The following is a 24,478-nucleotide window of genomic DNA, read 5'->3' as shown; positions in this document are numbered from 1 at the left end:
ATTTATCAGGGCATCTATGATTGATTTTTCTCCTTATTATTTTCCTACTTTTTTGCATGCCTGGCAGTTGTTGTTTTTTTTTTAATTGGATTCCAGGCATTGTGAATTTTATCTTGTTGGGTGCTGGATATTTTTGTATTCCTATAAATATTCTTGAGTTTTGTTCTGGGATGTAGTTAAGTTACTTGTGTATAGTTTGATCCTTTCTGTTGGGGCGCTTAAGCTTTGTAAAACAGGACCAGAACAATGTTTAGTTTAGGGCTGATCATTTTCCACTGCTGAGGTAAAGTCCTGAGTACTCTACCCAATGCTCCATGAATTGAGAGATCTTTCCACTCTGGTGTGAATAGGAACGATTCCTGGCTCAATTTGAGCCTCCAGGTTTGTTCCCTGTAATCTTTTTGGGTGGTTTTCCCCTAGTCCTGGTATGATTTCCTCCCTCACATGACCGCATTAGTATTTAGCTGAAGATTTTAGGGGCACCCTCTGCAGATCTCTGGGGCTCTCTTTGTAGAAATTTCTCCCCTCTGGTACTCTGTCTTGTGAGCTGATCATCATTTAAACTGTGAACAATGGAGCTAGAACATATGAAAAATATGGCTTTAAGGAACACAATGGTGCAGATACGAAGAAATACTAAGTGAGAGTGATTAATTCCATTAGTGACAATTATTATGCCAAGCTGGCTTGAGGTTGAGAAAGCTGCAATTTTTAAAAAAATTCTTTTGAAACTTTTATTTGTGTATGTGATATATTTTTTAATTATTACAATTTTTTTTTTTTGCATGGGCAGGCACCAGGAATCAAACCTGGGTCTCTGGTGTGGCAGGCAAGAACTCTGCCACTGAGCCGCAGTGACCCGTACAATTTTTTTTTTAATGTCATGTTTTGTAAGCGTGTGTAAGAGCACAGATTGCAGTACTGTAGGTGCCCTGGCCTCCTTGAACTCTTGAACCCAGAGGTATGGAGTTGGTCTTTGCAGTCTCCCTCTCTCTTTTTAAAAGTCTGTCTAGGCAATAAGCTTGGGTAAAAAACCTTGTATGTTTTTCATTTGTCACTGATCACTACTTCATTGCTTGATGTCCAATATGGTGAAAGCTATTGTTTCATATATTTGTCTGGTCTTTTAGTTGTTTCAAGTAAGAGGGAAAATCTAGTCCCTGATATGACATTTTGCCTGGAAGCATAAGTCTATATTGTTCTTTAAGTTTGAAAAACTTTTCAAGGTTCTCCTGAATGCAAGACTATGCCAAACCACACTGTACTTTATCAGACCAGGAAAAGGGATGCTTCTTGGAGAGGCTGTAAAGGCTTCCAACATAACTGCTAGATCATTGAGCCAATCTAGGACAGATGAGATGCACTTTTCTTTTATGATTCCTACCTGCTGTTTGACTTTTATCTTTGGATCCAACTTATTTCACATTTCTTTGATGGTGATAGTTTTGGTTTCTTTTCCACTTTGGAACAACATATCTAAGCTCACACTTGAAATTTTGAATAATTTCATTGGTTCCCATTTAGACTCTGAATATTTAGGTCACCAAAGGCTTCTACATATGCGGCATCTTAAAATTTCTCCATGGTATTTACAGTCACCAGCATCTATTCCTATGGAGATTGACTGACATAAAGATACTATGTTCCACCTTGAAGATAAATTGCAGACGTACTTATAAAAGGCAAAGCCTTCATTTCAAAGGCAACTAAAATACCACTTCACAAAGTATTCAGTCAGTTAAATTTAGTACTAGAAAAAAACCTGACCCAAGGATATTCTCTGGCATTGAGCCCAGGGTATTTTTCCTTTTAGAGTGAATCGGGCACATTTTCATTAATGTGGAGCTGTTGCCTCCCAGCATTTTATTCTGGAATGCAAAGTCAACAATGACTGCCTTGTTCCTAAACCCAATGGCCACTTCTCAGTTAATAATCCACTTGACCACTCAATAGTATTTGACAGTATTCACTGTTAGAGCTTTAATGTATTCCCTGGGTTTATGTCTCCCTCTCGGATTTTTCTTCCTCTGGCTGTCTTTTTGGTTGGCACTCTTCTTGGTTCTGTCCTGAGCCTCCTTCTCATATTCAGCATTCTCCTTGGGTTCTCCTGTGCACACCTGTGGTTTCATTGGGAATTCCAAAATCTATGTTTCTAGCCTATTTTTTCTAAGCCTCTTTCCAGTATATTTCAACTGTCCATTTAATATCTTCACTTGGATGGCGCATACGTGACTCCACCTTCACAGAATCTTAGTTGAATTCATCAACTCTCACCTCAGTTCAGCTCTTCCTCCTGTGTTCTCCATCTTCAAACTTCTAAATGCCTTAATTTCTCAAGCTAGGAATCTTGAGAATCAATCCACCTTCCAATCAATCACCAAGTTCTGCTGAGTCTGCCTCTCTCCATCCTGACTGCCACTGTACTAGTTGGGCCACCATTATATTTTACCTGGTCTACTGGAAAAGGCATACCCTAACACCATCTCCTGCTCCCAACCCTCCAGCCCTCCTCACCCTGCAAATCCACCTTCACACTCTAACCAGGGAGATCTTTCCAAAACACTAATCAAAGCCTGTTGGGATCTGACTTAAAATCTTTTGATGGTTGCCCTATCCTCTTAGGATAAAGCCTAAGCTCTTTATAATAATATATGAGGCTCTGCATGATTTTGCCCATTTACTTTCTTGCATATTATTCCTTCCCTCACACTCTACATTCCCTTTTAGTTCCTCAAATGTGCAGTGCTTTCTCTCTCACTTTTCGGCTTTTGCATATCAAAACATGCAAAAAAAAAAAAAACTTTCTGCCTGGAATCCCTTCCTTCACCTCTTTTGCATGGCTTAATCTTCCTTCCGGTCACTTTCTTTGGGAAGTATTCTCAGACCTCCTTTATCATCTTGGTCTGCCCAGATTCCTAGACTGAGTGAGATGTTATTTTGAGCCTTCACAGGTCATCGTGTTTCCTTTATTGTAACACTCATCCAGTCTCCTACTAGACTGTGAGCTCTGTTTTATTCACTTCTACATCCCCAGTGCCCAGGGTAAGGTTCTACAGAGAAGAGGTACTTAGCAAGCACCTGCTGAATTAAATTGAAATATTTTAGCAACCACAGAGGTCTCAGTCTTCTTATTCACTAGGAAGACATTCTGAGCAGGAGGATAGGTACAAAGATGGCATTCTATAGTGATTTTTTTGCCGGGAGCTGGATTCTTGTTTCCCCACTGTTTATTTACTAGCTTAGCAACTCGATTCAGAACCTAGTTGCCTAATTTACAAAAACAAATATTTAAACTCTCTGAAGGCAAATGGCCAGACCAGATGATTTTTCTTTTTCATGTCTTTAATTACTAGTGTTTTATGCATTAGTCAATCACATTTCCTCCTTTGTGCCATTATTATTTTTGTCCTTTGCCTGTTTTTTCTTTGGTAAATTTATCTCCTGATTTGTAAAACTTCTTTGTATATTCATATTCGTATTATATTCACAAATCTTTTAAACTTTAACATTTTTCTATTTTTTTTGGCCAGAGAGAAGGTTTTCATTTTAGTGTTGTCATAGCTTTTCCTTTAAGAAAGAATTTTCTTTTGTTTTTGTTTTCATGCCTTTTCCCTCCTGGGAACAGATAAGTTATCACTAGTATTTTTCTAGTTTAAAGTTTAGTATTTAATTCCATGCAGAATTTATTTATTTATATGCTTATTTTTAATTGCAAAAAATAGCCCATACTCAGATATATTCAAACAATATGGAAGTGCATAAAGTAAAAAGTGGAACATATATTACAAAATTTCTAGTTTATCATTTTTCTTCTGTATTTGTTTATTGAATCTTTTACCATTCAGCTTTTAAATTTTTATATAGCTTAATTTTTAGTCTTTTCATTAATGGTTTCTGAGATTCATGCTATGTTTAGAAAGGCTTTTCTTAGTCTAAGTTATGGAAATATTTTGATATTTTCCTCTAGCACTTATTTTGCTTACAAAAGCCCAGGACTTTAATTCATGTGGAATTCATTTTGAGAATGGTGTTGATCTGGAGGCTGTACCTTAATTTTTTCCCCAAATACATGAAGACTGTTTATGATATCATTTATTCTATGGTTTCTCTACTGATTTAAAATGCCATCTTTACCTCTATTAATTTCATGCCCATATTCACAGGACCATTTTTCAGTCTTTTATTTCGTTAAAAGAATCTACTGTCTATTTCTGTGCCAGTACCATATCATTTAAATTACTGTTGATCTATACCTGGTAGATTAATGCTACCTTTTTTTTCTTTTCCTGAAATGACTTGACCATTACTTTTATAAGTGACATTTAGAATAAAATTCTTGGGGATTTTGATTGGAATTGCATTGAATTGACAGGTAAATTAAAAAAAAAAACCCTACCTCTTTGTTGTGATGAGTATTTACACTCAAGAACTTGGTGTATCCATTTATTCAGATCTACTTTCACATCCTTCAGAAAAGTTTTGTATTTTCTTCACATGGGTATTATATATTTTTTATTAAGTTTATTCTAGGTGTCATAGTTTCTTTTGCTATTGTGTATGGAATCTTCTTTTTATTGCTTTTTCTAAATGATTATTGTTGGTGTATAAAATATGTGCTAAGTTGCATAGTTATTTTGTACCTGTATTCTCTCATTAGTTTTAATACATTTTTGATTGTTTTTCTTGGATTTTCCTTCTAGACAACCGTGTTATCTGCAAATAATGAGGGTTTTTTTACTCTTTTATTTTATTACTTATGTTTTATATTTATTTTTCTTGTCTTACTGAATGATTAGAACTATGAGAACAATGCTGATTAGTGATTATTATAACAGGCATTTTTTTGTCTAGTTCCTGAGTTAATTAGAAATCTTCTAGTGTTTCCAGTATTACCTATAATATTTTCTATTTGTTTCTGGTAGGTAACATTTATAAAGGCAATTTCCTTATATTTAAAGATTTTCCTTTTGCTTGTACTTTATAAGAATGGAGTTTCATTTAATCAAGTTTTTTTTTTTCAATCTATCATGATGATCACATAACCGTTTTGGTTTGTTAAAACTACCAGAATGCAATATACCAGAAACGGAAAGGCTTTTAAAAAGGGTATTTATTAAGTTGCAAATTTACAGTTCTAAGGCTCTAAGAATATCCAATCTAAGGCATCCAGAGAAAGATACCTTGACTCAGAAAAGGCTGATGGGGCCAAAGCATATCTGTCAGCTGGAAAGGCACATGGCTGATGTCTGCTGGTCCTTTGGCTTACAGTTTCAGAACAGAGCTCCAGGGGCATTTTCCTTTCTTTTTTAATTGATATATATTATATATTCAGATACCATATAATCATCCAAACTGTACGATCAGTGGTTCACAATATCATCATATAGCTGTGCAGTTATCATCACAATTGACCTTTTTTTCTTTTTTGTGAAAAATAACATATACAAAAAAGCAATAAATTTCAAAGCACATCACAACAATTAGTTATAGAACAGATTTCAGAGTTTGGTATGGGCTACAGTTCCACAATTTTTTATTTTTACTTCTAGCTGCTGTAAGATATTGGAGATGAAAAGAAATATTAATATAATGATTCAGCAGTCATACTCATTTGTAAAACCCGACCCTCTCTGTATAACACCATCATTACCTTTGATCTTTGATCTCCCACTCTTTAGGGGTATTTAGGCTACGCCCTTTCTAACTTTTTCATGTAGGAAAGGGCAGTTCCAATAAAACTTTATTGGTGGTTTTCCTCACATAGGTATTCCACATTTCTTATTAAGTTTATACCCAAGTATCATAGTTTCTTTTGGTATTGTAAATGGGATCTTCTTTTTACTACTTTTTCTAAATAATTATGGTTGGTGTATAAGATATGCACTATGTTGCATAGTTACATTGTATCTGTATTTCTGTTTTTGGATATTTGTATATCTGTAATTGGATTTCTTATAATTTTCATGTGTCATAAAACATTCTTATTTTGTTTTTTGAGCCAGCTGAAAATGTTAAAAAACATTCTTAGCTCACATACTCTACAAAAACAGGTGGTGGGCCAGATTTGGCCCATAGAACATAGTTTGCTAAATCCTGCACTAATATATTTATTAATTCTGAGCCATCTTTGTATTCTTGGAGTAAACACCACTTAACCATGAATGCACTGCTGAATTTGACTTGTTAATACTTTATTTAGGATTTTTTCCATCAATATTCACAAGTCAGATTGGTTTATGCAAGATTTCAAAATAGTTATTAGGCACAGATATGCAAAATGGGAGATATTACATAAAATTGTGATTTCTGGTTTTTCTTAAGAAAAAAAGGAATAAAAACTGGGAGAGTATGGGCCCAGGTTTGCCACATTTGTAATATGTCTTCTCTATTGTATGTTTGTTTTGTAGTTAGTTGATTTCTACTTTTATTTTTATACTTTAATCTTTGGTCTACAGGCTTTTGTTGCTAACTTGGCTTTTGTCTTTGCCTAACTTTGTTTCTAGCACTGACAAATCTTCCCACTTTTTCTAGGTTCTGGAATAATTTAAATTACATAGGTCCCATCTCTTTCCTGAAGGTTTTATAGAATTAACCTCTAAAAAATTTTGGTTTTATATGTTTTGTCAAAGTTTAGGGTTCTTTTTCTAGTTTATGTATGGTTAATGATCTATTAGAAATTTCAACCTCTGGTATCAATTTTAGTAATTAATACTTTCTAGAAAGTCACCCACTTTCTTTAGCCTTCCAAATTTATATAATAAAGTTGCAACAGTTTTCTCTTATAATTTAATAAATCACGTTTAAAATTTGGCTATCCTTTTTCTTTCCTAAATTTATTTGTTTTTGTAAATTTTGCCAGAGTTCTATTTTACTGGTCTTTTCAAAGAACCAGACTTTGGTTTTATTATTAAAGTCAATATTATTTTTTAAAGAAATTTAAACCTTATTTTTATTATTTCATTTAAAATATTTTCTGAATTATCTTGTTTCTTTTCTAAATTTTTGAAATGAATCTTTAGTTCATTTATTTTCTAAATCTTTTTTTGTTTTCTAAATAAAATAATTTTTTGTCTTGAACTTTTATTCTGTTCCATTGCTCTGTTTGTCTTTTTATTTTATTTTTTTGGTACCACAAAAAATAGTAGTATTTTATTTTTTGGTACTACACTATTTTGGGGGGGTACTACACTATTTTATTTATTTTTTTGGTACCACACTATTTGTTGGTACTACACTATTTTATTTTATTGGTACTACACTATTATAACACTGTTTAACATCTGTTAGTCCAAGTCTTCTTTATTATTATTTTTCAAAATATTCTTAGATACTGGACCAGATGAAGATTCTTTGATAGCTAATGTGAAAATGCACCCAAATAAATCCCCTTAGTCCCTTCCAACCGCAAGTAGTCCTTATTCTCCTAGATAGTCAGTGTTTAAAAAGCGACTGTGTGTATATGTAAATGTAGTGTGTATAAGTGGTGTATTTAAGTGCATGTTGTGTGTCTGTGTGTGTGCATATGTTTTGTGCATGTGTATATAGTGTTTCTGGCATGTTTGTATATATGTGTGAGGTGTGGATGTGATGTATTTATATGTATGGTATGTGTATGTATACAGTGTGTTTGTGTATGTATATGGGCTGAGTTATGGCAGGTGTGTTTGTGTATGTATGTGGCATGTGTATATGGTGTGTGTTTGGTGTTGTGTATATTGGTATGTTTATGTATGTGTGCAGGGGGGGCGGGGCATGTGTAAGGTGTATGACTCCCGAGGCCAGAGGGTGTTAGTCTTCTCAGGGCAAGCACAAAGCTGGCTTCAGTCCTCAAACTCCTGCTTTCTTGGGGAAAGCAGGACTATAACTTATCCCCTCCTGGATATCTCCTATGGACAGCAGTGTGTGTAGGTTAATAGAGCCAATCTCTTCTGCAGTGCCATTGCCCAGCCTCCCACTCGTCTTTGCCCCTATTCCTCTGAGGAAAGGGAAACGTGTTCCTTTAAGAGAAGGATGCCTCCAGGTGCTCCATTAAGGTTAGGACCCTTGCTGCTGCTAGTGGAGGCGGTATCACCAGAGGTCAGCTCAAACTCAGGCTGGCCTTGGAGTCTCCCAACTGAACAGGTTAGCTGCTGCGTGGGGCAGCAGGAGTCAGGAGGACAGCTGCAAGGCAGTAGGACCTTTGTCCTGAGCAGAGGGTGAAATGTCCAGTATGGGGCTTGGTCTTTTCTCCCCCAGGCCATGGTCAAACAGTGCAGTGTTGCCCAGCTGCCTTGCCAGGTCCCACCCTCTTACCCTCTTGCATAGGACACCTGCAGGACACTGGCAGCCTCCTGAGTACAAGGTGGCCTTCTCCAGTGCAAGGCTCAACAGTGGTTCCTGGCAGAGCTATGAAGGGATGACTCTCCCTGTGGATACCTCGTCTCCTCCCCCTGGGGGCTCCTTTTGCCCTGATTCCAGAGCACCATACTTTCCATTTCCTCCTGGGAGAAAACACCTCTGGCAGAGGCATCTTCAATCTACTCCCAACTCATGCCCTGAACTTGCTCCTGCAGGTCTGCACCACCTCAATCCTCAGTGTCCTCTCAGCTTCTGAGTCCTAGCTGGATGGAGTGGCCAAGCCAGTATACCTCCCTGCCCAAAAAAGATGCCTGCACTCAGACTTCCCCAGTCAGGTGGAGGATCAGGAGCACTCAAGTCCAGGATGCAGGTAAGTCCATCTGCCACTGGGTTGGGGCCAGGAGAGCCTGTCCAGGCTCTCATGGTGGGGAGGTAGTGGGGAGAGCAAGGCAGCCTTCATGAAGTACCAGGATACAAACTAGCTTCAGGCCTTTATCTAATTTGTACTTGATGACTAGTTCGCTGATTTCTAGTGGCATTGGTATATGGTGTGTGTTTGTGTATATTGTGTGGCTCCTTTTCCAGACTTCGGTCCCTGCTGGTGGCCAGCTGTCCCTGTGGCATTCAGTTTCCTTACCTGCCTAGGGGTGGCAGATCTGCATTTGCATCTTCTGTTGGCCACACGGTAAGTATGGGGAGGTCAAGGAAAATCAGAAGGAGGATGATGTCTGGAGCAGGTTCAAATTTCAGCGCTTCCTCTTTCTAGCTCGGCAAACCTTGGACAAGTCACCCGTTCTCTTTGCCTGAGGGTTTGATTTATCCCTTGTACATTGGGCTCATCCTTCCTAGGGTTGCTGGGGAATTAAATGAGATGATATGTGTAAACTGCACAGCCCACAACCTGGCACCTGCTACTCAAGAGATTTAACTTTTTCTCCACTTCTCTTCTGTGTCCCCTAACCTTGTCTTGAGTGGATCTCACTGATCCACAAATGTCCACTTGGCAGTGAAGCTAGGGAGAACAGGGACAGATACCAACACTTCACATTTTTAGATTGGCACAAGATTAGCACTGTTCCCTCCCACAGCAGCACAACAGTCAGATCCGCAGAGCAGATGTCTTGGTGTGAAACTGCTCCCTGGAGGTGTCCTGTGAATGTTTGCCCACAAAGCAGCAATAAAGCAGCCCAGGGGCTGACCTTCCTTCCAGCTCTGCCTTCCCCACACCAGGCACTGAAGATTGAAAATGCCTCCCTGGCTCCGTGTCCTGTGCATCTCTGTCCCCTCAGGTTCTGGAGGCCTGTTCTTTTGTCCCATAGCACGAGGCTGCAGTGTAAGGCTATGGGGCTAGCTACAGCAAGCTGCCCCTGTCTGGACCTGTGCCAGGTTGCTTTCATCCAACAGCAGGCTCAAGAAGGCAATGGAGCAGGATTTGGGGAGGGCCTCCAGTCTAGTGTGAGTGGCTCCTCTGAGTGCAGAGGACAATTTTCCAAACCCCACTGCTCTGGGTGAGGGTGCTCCTTTGCCCTTGCTTGGGCCCTTGATTACAGATCTGAGCTTCAAAGCATGTTACAACCCCAGCTAATTGCCGGCCTGGAAGAGCTGGGCGAGCAGGCCAAGCCCACCTGAGGGTCATGCCAGGGGCCTCTCGGTGAAGTTGGAGCTAACATCCTGAAGCAGGGTCCTGAGCCAGGAGCCCCGCATAGCTGCCCTGTCCTGCTGGCCCCTGGGAAGACGACGACACGGTGGCTGCCCTTTCTGGTCCGGGCGCGGGCGCCTCCTCCCCTTCAGCCCCGCGGCCGCTGGGTCAGGTGGCAATCGCCCCATTCAAACCAGCGCGGGCCAATCAGGGCCTGGCGCGCCCGGGGCCGGGTTCAAAGCGACACAGCGCGGCTGGGCGGGCGAAACTGCTCCCTCGGTTACTGGGGAGCAACACAGACGCCTCGGGTTTCACACTCTCCTGCCGGTGCTCCTGTCGGCGCTCTGAGCAGGGACAGCCATGGAGGCGCGCTCCCTGCACCGCGTCGCCCTCGGGAGGCAGCGTGCCCACCGGGACTTGTCCTTCTACCTCACCACCTTCGGTAAGTGCCCTCTAGGGCTGGTTGCCAGGGGCTGTGCCACCTAACACTGAATGCCCAGAAGGGGTCACCCCTCATGGTGCTAGGTGAAAGGCAAGGCTGGGGCCAGGCACTCTTTCTGTTTTGGGGCAACTTCTCTGGTCCTCTTCCTCCTGTGGTGCCCAGATGGGCTTGGGGCCCAGGCCCAGCAAGCCTCTGGGCACCACCTGCCGCCAAGCCACTGGTACCAAGTGCAGTTGGTTCTGCCTCACTTGGCTGTAATGACTGCGCCCAGTTAATCTCTCAGAGGCCTGGGTTGTCACCACTGAGTTTCCCATTAGCAAGCAGCTCAGGGTTAAATCAAGGTCTTGGACCATATCTGAAGAGCTTGTCTACTTTCTTTTGACTTGGGGATGGGACTGGTCCTGATTCAGCCCAGGTGGCCTTGGCTCCTTGGAGGCTCTCCTTGGATGCTGCCGTCTGACTGCTCCAGCCATCCTGACCGTTGGTGGAGATGGGGGAATTCTCTGCCTGGGAGAGGCTGGGCTCTCAGGAAGCCAGGGCCTGTCCTGGAGCCTGAGACTGGAAGAAGTGGGCAGCCTCTACTATGCCCTTGATGGCAGGAGTGGCTTCCCCAGAAATAACAAAAGGCTTGGACAAATCCAGCCTTCCCAGTAGCTATGGTAAAGATAACCACCTGTTCTTAGAATACAGCTCTTCATGGCTCTTCATTCGCTCACTGACCCTCCAACTCCTGCAGGGAGTGGGTTATTTTTCTTAGGTGAAGGCTTGAGATCCCAGAGAGAGGAAGACCTTGCAGTCAGTCATTGGCAGAGTTGGTGCCTGAGTTCAAGCCTCTGACAATCTGTTTAGCACATTTTCTTTTTCTGAACTGAACCTTTATGAAGGTTGGAGCCGTGACTGCTGTGTAAATGGATTTTGCCTGCATTTCACAGGCAGAGCACCTAAGAGGTTCCGTCCTCACTGGGGTTCCTGGCTCCCATACTGTCCAGCTTGGCTCTTTAAAACCTAGGGGGAGAGGGCATGATGGAAAAGCAGTGGCTTGGCCCACGGAAATGGTCTGTAGCTGGGCATCCTATACTTCCTTGCTCCAGCTGGAATTATGAGATTAATGAACCAGCCACCATTCCTTGAGTGCTTAGCTTGTGCCATGCAACCCACATCCTCCATGGCCCTAGGAGGCAATTTGTGTTAACCTCAATGGGATGTGGGGCCCTACTGGGTAAAGATGATCTGGGTTTGTTGATGGGGTTAGAAGAATATCCAAGAGCTATGAAGCCCTGTTAATTTAACTTGTCCTGATTAAAAAGTAAAAGTATGTTTCATTGTCTTTTCCTTCCTTATTATCATGGTAAGATGTGCTCATTGTTGAAATCCTAGTGAAAAGAAAAAAGTGTGCATCACTTGTCATCTGACCCCCCAGAGAAGACTGTATTGAAAGTTTTGGTTTATATCCTTTCAGACCTATCTGTGTGTGTGTGTGTGTGTGTGTGTGTGCACATGAGCTAATTTTAACAAAATTGAGATAATATTGCCTTTCCAGTTTTGCAACCTATTTCTTTTCCTTACTGGTGTGATGTATTTCCTTGCATCTGTCTGTATTCTACTATCATATGCATCTCCCTGCTTGACCTGAGAAATTAGGGAGGGTCCAGGCTCAGCAGGGAGGGGCTATCCTGCCCAGTTGTGACCTCAGGGTGGGTCTGGTGGGTATCAGTGAAGGTTGCTGCTTGGACAGGTGTCTAAGGCCTGAGAGTGCAGGTGGCAGGCAGGAGTCTGGATCAACTGGTGAGCCTCTTGCTTTTACTTCAGCAATCTTCTCTTATCTTTCACCCAGTACACTAACTAGGATGTTTGACAAGTTTGTTCCCATCTTGCACTCACTTTGTTTTTTGGGGCACTTTTTTGCTCTGGTGCTCCTCTTTCAGGCAGCTGATTTTGTTCTACACTGTGTGATCATTGTTCATCTGCTCTTGAAGGAAGATCCATATCAGTGAATCTGATAGGAACCTGGCCAATTTTCATAAGCACCTGGGGAGCCTATAAAAAGACACAGATTCCTAGAATCTGCAACCAGAAATTCTGGTTTAATAACAGTCTGGGGTGGAGCCTGAAAATCTGTAATTTTAGAATTCCCTGGAAATATTTGATCAGCCAGGTTTGAAGTTATGGATCCAGAGACAGGTTTGGTATCCAAGTTGCTTTTCCCCAGCATCGCCAGTGGCCCTTGGTTTTCAGCAGTGGGCATTGCCCAGGTAGAACCAGCTGCAGGTATGGCCCAGTTGGTAATCTCCTGAGCACAATTATAAAGAGACAGAAAGCTGCATAATGCTGCTGTGAACAATTATGTACAAGTTTTTGCATGGACACATGTTTTCATTTATCTTGGGTATAGAAGGAGTAAAAATGCCAGGTCAAATGGTAATTCTATGTTTAACTTTTTGAGGAACTGCTGGACTGCTTTCCAAAGTGTCTGCACCATTTTACATTCCCACTAGCAGTGGGTGAGGGTTCTGGTTTCTCCAAAACCTTGCCAGTGCTTGTTATTATCTGACTTTTTGTTTATCATCATCCTAAAGGGTACCCAGTAGTATTTCATGGTGTTTTTTAAAAAAAAATTTTGTTAATAAAACCAATCAACATGCAATATGAACATTCTTTTTTTTTCTCATCACATAGTTGTATATTCATCATCATGATCATTTCTTAGAACATTTGCATCAACTCAGAAAAAGAAATAAAAAAAAACAGAAAAAAAATTCATACATACCATACCCCTTACCCCTCCCTTTCATTGATCACTAGCATTTCAATCTACTAAATTTATTTTAACGTTTTTCCCCCTATTGTTTATTTATTTTTAATCCCATATGTTTTACTCATCCATTCATAAGATAGATAAAAGAAGCATCAGACACAAGGTTTTCACAATCACACAGTCACATTGCGAAAGCTGTATCATTATACAGTCATCTTCAAGAAACATGGCTACTGGAACACAGCTCTACATTTTCAGGCAGTTCCCTCCAGCCTCTCTGTTGTGCCTTAACTAAAAAGGTGATATCTATTTAATGCGTAAGAATAACCTCCAGGATAACCTCTTGACTCTGTTTGGAATCTCTCAGCCATTGACACTTTATTTTGTCTCATTCCTCTCTTCCCCCTTTCGGTCGAGAAGATTTTCTCAATCCCCTAGTGCTGAGTCCCAGCTCATTCTGGGATTTTTGTCCCATGTTGCCAGGAAGGTCCACACCCCTAGGAGTCATGTCCTACATAGAGAGGGGGAGGGCAGTGAGTTTGCTTGTCATGTTGACTGAGAGAGAGAGAGGCCACATCTGAGCAACAAAAGAGGTTCTCTTGAGGGTGACTGTTAGGCCTAATTTTAAGTAGGCTTAGCCTATCCTTTGTGGGGTTAAGTTTCATATGAACAAATCCCAAGATTGGGGGCCCAGCCTATTGCTTTGGTTGTCCACACTGCTTGTGAGAATATCAGGAATTCTCCACTTGGGGAAGTTGAGTTTTCCCCCTTTCTCACCATTCCCCCAAGGGGACTTTGTCGCTAATACTTTTTTATTCACTGTTCAAATACTTTCGGGATTTATTGATGCCTCTGGACAAACCTACAAAATCTTGTGCCCTACTCAAGGTTCCATGTACTTATGGTGTTCAATTAAGCTGTTCACATAAGTTATATTATGAAGTACACTAGTCAAAATATAAATTTTGTACCAAATAAACATTTTTTGCTTTAGTCTCACATATAAGTTAAAGTCTTAAAATATTAATTACCATCTATTTTCTACACCCTGCATTATTGACATTCCTTATCCTTCCTCATGCAAAACATTTTTAAATTTGTACATTTAGTCACTATCATTATACACTGTAGGCATTCCTAGATCATACCATCTCAGTCATTATCATATATCTTTCCTTCTGATTTCTTTTGTGCCCCCAGCCCTCCTCCCTCTATCATTCTCATTTGCTTCATTCGGTGTTTGACATTATTGTATTACAGTTAGGTAGTACTGTGCTATCCATTTCTGAATTTTTACAATTAGTCCCATTGCACAATCTGTATCTCTTCAGCTCCAGTTACCCAATATCTACCATATTTCTTTCTGTTCTTAACTGAAATTATCCAAGTTCATTCATTAATGTTAGTTCATATCAGTGAGACCATACAGTATTTGTCCTTTTGTTTCTGGCTAATCTCACTCAGCATAATGTCCTTAAGGTACATCCATGTTGTTACATACTTCATAACTTTATTCCATCTTACAGTCCATAATATTCAGTCGTATGTGTATACTACAGCTTGATTAGCCACTTGCGTGTTGATGGACATTTGGGCTATTCCCATCTCTTGGCAATTGTAAATAATGCTGCTATAAACATTGGTGTGCAAATGTTTGTTTGTGTCTTTGCCCTCATGTCCTCTGAGTAGATACCTAGCAATGATATTGCTGGGTCATATGGCAATTCTATACTTTAGCTTCCTGAGGAACCGCCAAACTGCCTTCTACAGCAGTTGTACCATTTGACATTCCCACCAACAGTGAATAAGTGTGCCTCTTTCTTCACATCCTCTCCAGCATTTGCTGTTTTCTGTTTTATTGATAATGGCCATTCTGGTGGGTGTGAGATGATACCTTATTGTGGTTTTGATTTGCATTTGCCTAATAGCCAGGGAAGTTGAGCATCTTTTGATGTGCCTTTTGGCCATTTGTATTTCCTCTTCTAAGAAGTGTCTGTTCAAGCCTTTTGCGCATTTTGTAATTGAGTTATCTGTCTTTTTTGTTGTTGAGTTGAACAATCTCTTTATATATTCTGGATACTAGACCTTTATCTAGTATATTGTTTCCAAATATTGTCTCCCATTGCGTAGGCTATCTTTTTACTTTCTTGATGAAGTTCTTTGATGCACAAAAGTGTTTAATTTTGAGGAGTTCCCATTTCTTTCTTTCTTTCTTCAATGTTTGTGCTTTGGGTGTAAGGTCTAGGAAACCGCCCCCTACTATAAGATTTATTAGATATTTCCCTACATTTTCTTCTAACAGTTTTATGGTCTTAGATCTAATGTTTATATCTTTGATCCATTTTGACTTAATTTATGTATAGGTTGTGAGATATGGATCCTCTTTCATTCTTTTGCATGTGGATATCCAGTTCTCTAGGCACCATTTATTGAAGAGACTGTTCTGTCCCAGGTGAGTTGGCTTGACTGCCTTATCAAAGATCAGTTGTCTATAAATGAGAGGGTCTATATCTGAACACTCTATTCAATTCCATTGGTCAGTGTATCTATCTTTATGCCAGTACCATGCAGTTTTGACCACTGTAGCTTTGTAATATGCCTTAAAGTCAAGTAGTGTGAGACCTCCAACTTCATTTTTCTTTTTTAGAATACTTTTAGCTATTTGGGGCACCCTGCCCTTCCAGATAAATTTGGTTATTGGTTTTTCTATTTCTGAAAAGTAAGTTTTTGGGATTTTAATTGATGTTGCATTGAATCTGTAAATCAATTTAGGTAGAATTGACATCTTAACTATATTTAGTCTTCCAGTCCATGAACATGGTATGCCCTTCCATTTATTTAGGTCTTCTGTGATTTCTTTTAACAATTTCTTATAATTTTCTCTGTATAGGTCTTTTGTCTCTTTAGTTAAATTTATTCCTAAAGATTTTATTCTTTTGATTGCAATTGTAATGTTTTTTTTTTCATTATTTCCCCCTCAGATTGTTCATTACTAGTGTATAGAAACACTGCAGATTTTTGAGTGTTGATCTTGTAACCTGCCACTTTGCTGTACTCATTTATTAGCTCAAGTAGTTCTGCTGTGGATTTTTCGGGGGGGGGGGGGTTCAACATATAGTATCATATCATCTGCAAACAGTGGGGGTTTTACTTCTTCCTTTCCAATTTTGATGCCTTGTATTTCTTTTTCTCCTCTAATTGATCTGGCTAGAACTTCCAACACAATATTGAATAACTGGTGATAGTGGACATCCTTGTCTTGTTCCTGATCTTAGGGGGAAAGTTTTCAGTTTTTCCCTATTGAGGATGTTGTTAACTGTTTTTTTTTTATCTATTCCCTTTATCATGCTGAGGAAGTTCCCTTCTATTCCTATCCTTTGAAGTGTTTTCAACAGGAAAGGATGTTGAATTTTGTCAAATGCCTTTTCTGCATTAATCAAGATGATCATCTGGTTTTTCTGCTTTGATTTGTTGATATGGTGTATTACATTAATTGATTTTCTTATGTTGAACCATCCTTGCATACCTGGGATGAATCGTTCTTGATCATGGTATATAGTTCTTTTTATATGCTGCTGGATTCGATTTGCAAGAATTTTGTTGAGGATTTTTGCATCTGTATTCATAAGAGAGATTGGTCTGTAGTTTTCTTTTTTTGTAATATCTCTGTCTGACTTTGGTATGAGGGCGATGTTGGCTTCGTAGAATGAGTTATGTAGCTTTCCCTTCTCTTCAGCTTTTTTGAAGAATTTGAGCAGGATTGCTACTAATTTTTTCTGGAATGTTTGGTAGAATTCACATGTGAAGCCATCTGGTCCTGGACTTTTCTTTTTGGGGCGCTTCTTAACGACTGATTTAATTTCTTTACTTGTGATTGGTTTGTTGAGGTCATCTATTTCTTCTCAAGTCAATGTTGGTTGTTCATGCCTTTCTAGAAAGTTGTCCATTTCATCCTAATTGTTGAGTTTATTAGCATAAAGTTGTTCAGAGTATCCTTTCATTATTTCCTTTATTTCTGTGGGGTCAGTGGTTATGTCTCCTCTTCCATTTCTGATTTTATTTATTTGCATACTCTCTCTTCTTCTTTTTGTCAACCATGCTAAGGGTCCATTAATCTTATTGATTTTCTTATAGAACCAACATCTGGTTTTGTTGATTTTCTCAGTTGTTTTCATGTTCTCAGTTTCTGCTCTAATCTTCATTATTTCTTTCCTTTTGCTTGCTTTGGAGTTAGTTTGCTGTTTCTTCTCTAGTTCTTCCAAGTGGACAGTTAATTCCTAGATTTTTGCTTTTCTTCTTTTTTGATATAGGCATTTAGGGCGATAAATTTCCCTCTTAGCACTGCCTTTGCTACATTCCATAAATTTTGATATGTCATGTTTTCATTTTCATTTGCCTCGAGATATTTACTGATTTTTCCTTTAAGTTCTTCCTTGACCCACTGGTTGTTTAAGAGTGTGTTGTTGAGCCTCCATACATTTGTGAATTTTATGGCACTCTGCCTATTATTGTTCCTTTATGATCTGAAAAAGTGTTTCGTATTGTTTCAATCTTTTTAAATTTGTTGAGACTTGCTTTGTGACTCATCATATGGTCTATCCTTGAATATGATCCTTGAGCACTTGAGAAAAAGGTATATCCTGCTTTTATGGGGTGTAATGTTCTATAAATGTCTGTTAAGTCTAGCTCATTTATTGTATTATTCAAATTCACTGTTTCTTTATTGATCCCTGTCTAGAAGTTCTGTCTTGATGAGAGTGGGGAATTGAAGTCTCCAGCTGTCATGGTAGATGTGTCTATTTCTCTTTTCAGTATTTTCAGTGTTTGCCTCATGTATTTTGGAGCATTCTGGCTCAGTGCATAAATATTTATGATTGTTATATCTTCTTGTTGAATTGTTCCTTTTATTAATACATAGTGTCCTTCTTTGTCTCTTTTAAGTGTTTTACATTTGAAGTCTAATTTGTTGGATATTAGTATAGCTACTCTGCTCTTTTCTGATTGTTATTTGCATAAAATATCTTTTCCCAACCTTTCACTTTCAACCTATATTTATCCTTGGGTCTAAGATGTATTTTCTGTAGACAGCATATAGACAGGTCCTATTTTTTAATTCATTCTGCCAGTCTATGTCTTTTGATTGGGTAGTTTAATCCATTAACATTTAGTGTTATTACTGTACAGGCAGTACTTTCTTCTGCCATTTTGCCTTTTGGATTTTATGTGTCATATCTAATTTTTCTTCTTTTTACCTTTGCTGATAGTCTTCCTTTCTACACTCTTCTCCACACCTCTCTCTTCTGTCCTTTCTTATCTGCCTCTAGTGCTCCCTTTAGTATTTCTTGCAGAGCCAGTCTCTTGGTCACAAATTCTCACAGTGATTTTTTGTCTGAAAATGTTTTAATTTCTCCCTCATTTTTGAAGGACAGTTTTGGTGGATATAGAATTCTTGGTTGGCAGTTTTTCTCTTTTAGTAATTTAAATATATCATCCCACTGTCTTCTTGCCTCTATGGTTTCTGCTGAGAAATCTATGCATAGTCTTATTGGCCTTCCCTTGTATGTGATGGATTGCTTTTCTCTTACTGCTTTCAAGATTCTCTCTTTCCCTTTGACAGCTGACATTCTGATTAGTGAGTGTCTTGGAGTACGTCTATTTGAATCTATTCTGTTTGGGATACGCTGCACTTCTTCTATCTATAATTTTAAGTCTTTCATAAGAGTTGGGAAATTTTCAGTGATAATTTCCTCCATTAGTTTTTCTCCTGCTTTTCCCTTCTCTTCTCCTTCTGGGACACCCACAACATGTATATTTGTGCACTTTGGTGACTGCCAGGTATGGGCCTGATGCTCCAGCACCATCCATTTTCAGGGCTAGTTGATTCGGCAGGTGAGTTGTTACACACTCCTCAGCATATGCAACTTCTGTGGCCACCATCCTGCTTTATGGTGGTTTTGATATTCATTTCCCTGATGGCTAATGATGTTGAACATCTTTTTATATGCTTGTTGCTTTCTGTATCTTCTTTGGAGATATGCTGATCCTTTGCCCATTCTTTTTCTTCTTTTTTATTATTTTTATTGAGAAATCTTCACACACATACAGTCCATACATGGTGTACAATCAATGGCTCACATTATCATCACATAGTTGTATATTCATCACCATGATTATTTTTAGAACAGTTACATCACTCCAGAAAAAGAAAAAATACCTCATGCATCCTATACACTTACCCTTCCCTGTCATTGACCACTAGTATTTCAATCTCCCCAATATTTTACCCTTTATTCCCCCTAGTATTTATTTATTTATTTGTCCTTATTTTTTTACTCATCTTTTCATACTCTGGATATAAGGAGCTTCAGACACAAGGTGTTCACAATCACATGATGTTCTAGTTGGCTAGCTCCCAGAATGCAATCTACCAGAAACAGAATGGCTTTAAAAAAGAGGAATTTAATAAGTTTAATAAGTTTACAGTTCTAAGTCTGAGAAAATGTCCCAATTAAAACAAGTCTATAGAAATGTCCAATCTAAGGCATCCAGGGAAAGATACCTTGGTTCAAGAAGGCCGATGAAGTGCAGGGTTTCTCTCTCAAGTGGAAGGGCACATGGCAAACACAGTCAGAGCTTCTCTCTCATCTGGAAAGGCACATGGTGAACACAGTCAGGGTTCCTCTCTCATCTGGAAGGGCACATGGCAAACATGGCATCATCTGCTAGCTTATTCTCTTGGCTTCTATTTCATGAAGCTCCCCAAGAGGCATTTTCCTTCTTCATCTCCAAAGATTGCTGGCTGGTAGACTCTGCTTCTTGTGGCTATGTCATTCTGCTCTGCTCTTTCTGAATCTCTTTCATTCTCCAAAATGTTTCCTCTTTTATAGGACTCCAGAAACTTATCAAGACCCACCCAAATGAGTGGAGACATATCGTCACCTAATCCAGTTTAACAACCACCCTTGATTAAATCACACCTCCAGGGAGATGATCTGATTACAGTTTCAAACATACAGTATTGAATAGGAATTATTCTGCCTTTATGAAATGGGATTTAGATTAAAACATGGCTTTTCTAGGCTCCATACATCCTTTCAAACTAGCACACATGTCACATTGTAAAAGATGAATAGTTATACAGTTGTTTTCAAGAATCAAGGCTATTGGAACACAGCTTAATTGTTTCAGGTACTTCCCTCCAGCCACCCTAATGCATCATAAACTAAAAAGGGACATATATATATATATATATATATATATAATATATATAATGCATTAGAATAATCTCCAGGATAACCTCTCGACTCTGAAATATCTTAGCCACTGAAACTTTGTCTCATTTCTCTCTTTCTCCTTTTGGTCAGTTGCCCAATCTTAAATCGGATTGTATGTCTTTTTATTATTTAAGAGTTTATTATCTAAGAGTTTATACAGTTTATTCTTATATTTAGGTATTGATCCATTTTAAGTTAACTTTTATAGATGGTGTGAGATAAGAATCCAAATCCATCCTTTTGCATGTGGCTATTCAGTTGTCCCAGCACCATTTGTTGACAGTACTATTATTTCTCCATTGTGTGGTCCTGGCACCTTTGTCAAAAACCAATGGACCCTAGATATGTGGGCTTTATTTTTGGACTCTCAATTTAATTCTGTTGATTTAAATATCTATCCTTAAGCCAGTTGCTTGGTAGTAAAATTTGAAATTAGGAATTTTGCTCTTCATTTCCAAAATTGTTTTGGCTATTCTGGGTCCCTTGAGCTTTCATATGAATAGTAGGCGTACTATTTTATATAGAAAATAAAACACAACTTCCCCCAAGGGAAATGATGCCCAGGACAGCAAGGGATGAAAGGAACCAGATTATTAATATGCCTGGAGTCTCTGATCTGGGCCTGGGTGTCATAAGTGACCAGGGGAGAGAACAGGTTGCCTTTCCTCCTGAATACATGGGTAGGTAATATGACAGGCAGGCTGGACATATTCTGTGGGCTGCAGGTAGCTGTGCACATTGGCAACCCAACCCAACACTCTTTAGAACTGTGGGCTCCACGGGAACCCAAAGGTGAAAGCTGCAGTTGGCAGCTTTGTGTGCAGGCTCTAGAGGGTGCCTCAGACCTTTGGTTTGCCAGTGGGAAGTTGGAAAGACTCAGTTCTAAAGGCAGAAGGGATGGAGAAAGGTCTTTCATTTGCTGAGCATTTTCTTTCTTTTTTTTTGCGTGTGGCAGCGCAGTGTTAGCTAAGGCCCCATTTCACTCCTTTTTCTGTCCCAACTTCACTCATTAGAAGCTGCAGAGATAAATAACCTTATTCTGTAGTGAGAATGAAGCCTGAAAACAAATGCCAGCCAGCTGCTCAGTGTGCTGGCAGTGTCAGGCCTGAAGTGGCCTTCACCAAGTCCCTGCCAGCTGCCCCTGCTCACCCTTGTTACCAGCCCTGCTGCTCGGAGCCTGGGCATTCCCTTTCCTTGGTTGGGGAAACCCATCCAGCAATTTCTGTGGAGCTCATCATTTGTTGGTTTGAGTCCTCAGGGCTTATTGGTTTTCCTGGCCTTTGGAGTCCATCTGCTTGGGAGCCTCCAGAAATTTCTCAAAATTTCTGGCCCGTTGATAACCCTTTGTCCACTTTCCTATTCTGTTGTGTACTTTTTAACCTTTTTTTGTTATGAAATAAAGCATACATATGGAATGTTCCCTAAGTAACGTGCAGTTCAATGATTTATCACAAATCAAATACCTGTATAACCTTCACCCAGGTTAAAATGGAACTTTGCTGATATCCAGGAGCCTCACATTTGATATGCAGTTTTTTCCTTTATCATTTTAATCAAAATATATTCTAATTTTCATTGTCATTTCTTCCTCTATCCACTGGTTATTTGGAAGTATAGTTCTTAATCTCCAAACTTTAGGGGTTTTCCAGTAATATTTTTATTAGTTTACATTTTTGTCAGAGAACGTTGCATCCTTTCAGTCTTTTGAAATTCTTGAAATTTGCTTTATGGCTCATCTAGTCAGTTTCTGCAGATGTTGCATACATACTTTAAAAAATCCTGTAATAGTTGGGTGCAATGTTCTTTGTGTACATCAAGTTTAGGTAAAGTGTGCTAAGTATATTGTTCAAGTCTTCTGTATCTTTGTTGATTTTCTTCCTGCTTGTTCTATCAGTTTCTGAAAGAGATGTGTTAAAATACCTACTATGATTATAGATTTGTGTATTTCTCATTGTTGTTCTGTCAATTTCTCCTTTATATATTTTGAAACTATGTTAAGAAAATACAAATTTAGAATTATTTTATCTTTCTGGTGAATTGGGACTTTTATTATTATGAAGTCTTTTTATCTCTAGTAATGTTTTTTGCTTTCCATTCTGCTTTTCCTGACATTAACATAGCTGTTCAGCCTTCTTTTGATCAGTATTTACCTGGCGTAACTTTTTTTTTCTTTATTAGAGAGATTGTGGGCTTACAGAACAATCATGCATAAAATACAGGCTTCCCATATATCACACCACCACCACCATTACGCATTGGTGTGGAACATTTGTTACAACTGATGACAGAACATTTGTTGTCATGTATTTATGTTTTAAATGCAATTGTTTCGGTTATCTATTACTGCATAAGAAACTTAGTGGCTTGAAACAAAAATGCTTCTGTGGGTTATTTGGGCTCAGCTGAATGGTTCTTATACTCCATGGGTATTGACGGGTGTCACTGATGTGGCTGCGTGCAGCTGGTTGCTTGGCTGTGGTTTGAGTGTCCAAAATGGCTTCACTCACATGTATGGTAGCTTTGCTGGGGCGGCTGGAATGGCTGGGGGCTGGCTAGACCTCTTTCTTCAGCAGCGTAGTCATACTTCTTTCATGGTGGCCCAGGACTCCAAGAGATCATAGGTGGAAGCTACCAGGTGTTTAAATATTTAGGCCTGGAATTGGCTCAGCATTACTTTTGCTGTATTCTGTTGTTAAATCTAGTTATGTAGCCAACTCAGACTCAAGGGGAGGGGAAATAGACTCCCCTTCTTGATGGAAGGAGCTGCATTCACATATAGGGATGACAGAAAGGATTGGCAGCCATTTTGGAAAATAATCTACCACACCCAATAACACATTTTTATTCTTCCGCTAATCAGAATTCATTTAGATCTATCTACACGTTTACCATTGTCATTGCTCTTCATTCCTTCCTCAATCCCTGGCCTTCTATCTGGGATATTTTCTTCTACCTGGAGAGCATACTTTAAATTTTGTTTGCCTGAAAATGTCTTTTATTTTATCTTTATTTTTGTAAGACACTGTCATTGGGTATAAATTCTAGGTTGGCAGCCCCTGCCTCCCCTAGCCCCTAGCACTTTGAGGATGTCCTTCTTTAAAATATTGTAAGAAAATAAATAAACCTTATGATTTAGTTGTTTCTTTTGAGTAGTTTGTTGTTAGTCTAATTTTTGCTTCTTTGAAAGTAATCCATGTATTTTTCCTCTGGCTGATTTGACTCTTTGTCTTAGAGATTCAGCAATTTTCCTGTAATATTCTTTGGTATAACTTTCTTTTCATTTATCTTTCTTGGGGATTCGTAAGGTTTTTGAATCTATGGCTGGATGTCCATTAGTTTTGTAAAGGTCTTAGCTACTGTCTCCTTAAATACTGCTTTAGTTATTCTTATTCTCCTCTCCTTCTAAAACTCAATTTATACATGTTACTTTTTTCACTGTATTATTTATGTTTCTGGCCCTTTCTTCTGTATTTTCTATCCTTTGTCTCTCTGTGCTTCATTCTGGGTATTTTCTTCTGGCTCACTAATTGACTCTTTAGCTAGGTTTAATCTGCTGCTAAACCCATCCGTCTGAATTTTTAATTTTTATGGTATTTTTCTAGCATTTCTACTTGTTCTTTATTATATTTTTAAACTATCTAACAAAACTCTCAATCTTATCTTTAACCTTCTTGAGTGTATGTGCTTGGATATTTTAAAGTCTATGCCTAATTGTTCCAATGCCTGCCTGTTTCTATTACCAGGTACTTCTCCTGGTTTCTGTTTATCTTGTGGTCTCCTCATGTGCCAGATTATTTTTTATTTAGGGCTAGAAATTGATTTTAAATGTTATTGATACAAATAATTTGAGGTCTATGTAGATCTCTTCCTTCAAAAAGATCTTCATTTGCTTCTGTCAGTATTTAGGGTAAAATCTGGGATGATCTTAATTTAGTGTTAGGAACTGAGATTATTTGAAGTTATGCCACAGCCCTATTGAGGAATTGTCTCTGATTATGATTTATCCATTCCTAGGGAGCAGCCCTTTAGGG

At 39.0% G+C, this 24,478-nt stretch overlaps 1 protein-coding gene across 1 annotated transcript in view; it reads left to right on the top strand.

The window, feature by feature from the left end:
- Positions 1-24,478, top strand: part of LOC143668067 (regulator of G-protein signaling 3-like) — a 194,478-nt gene that overhangs the window by 48,713 nt on the left and 121,287 nt on the right. The window contains 2 exon segments of the mRNA XM_077142643.1: positions 8,553-8,587; positions 8,589-8,707. Coding sequence (XP_076998758.1) covers positions 8,553-8,587; positions 8,589-8,707 — 154 coding nt within the window.

Source organism: Tamandua tetradactyla, chromosome 2, assembly GCF_023851605.1.
Source record: "Tamandua tetradactyla isolate mTamTet1 chromosome 2, mTamTet1.pri, whole genome shotgun sequence".
In the NCBI taxonomy this organism is placed as follows: Eukaryota; Metazoa; Chordata; class Mammalia; order Pilosa; family Myrmecophagidae; genus Tamandua; species Tamandua tetradactyla.
The sequence above is the reverse complement of the archived record's forward strand: the minus strand, read 5'-3'. Positions and strand labels throughout refer to the sequence as shown.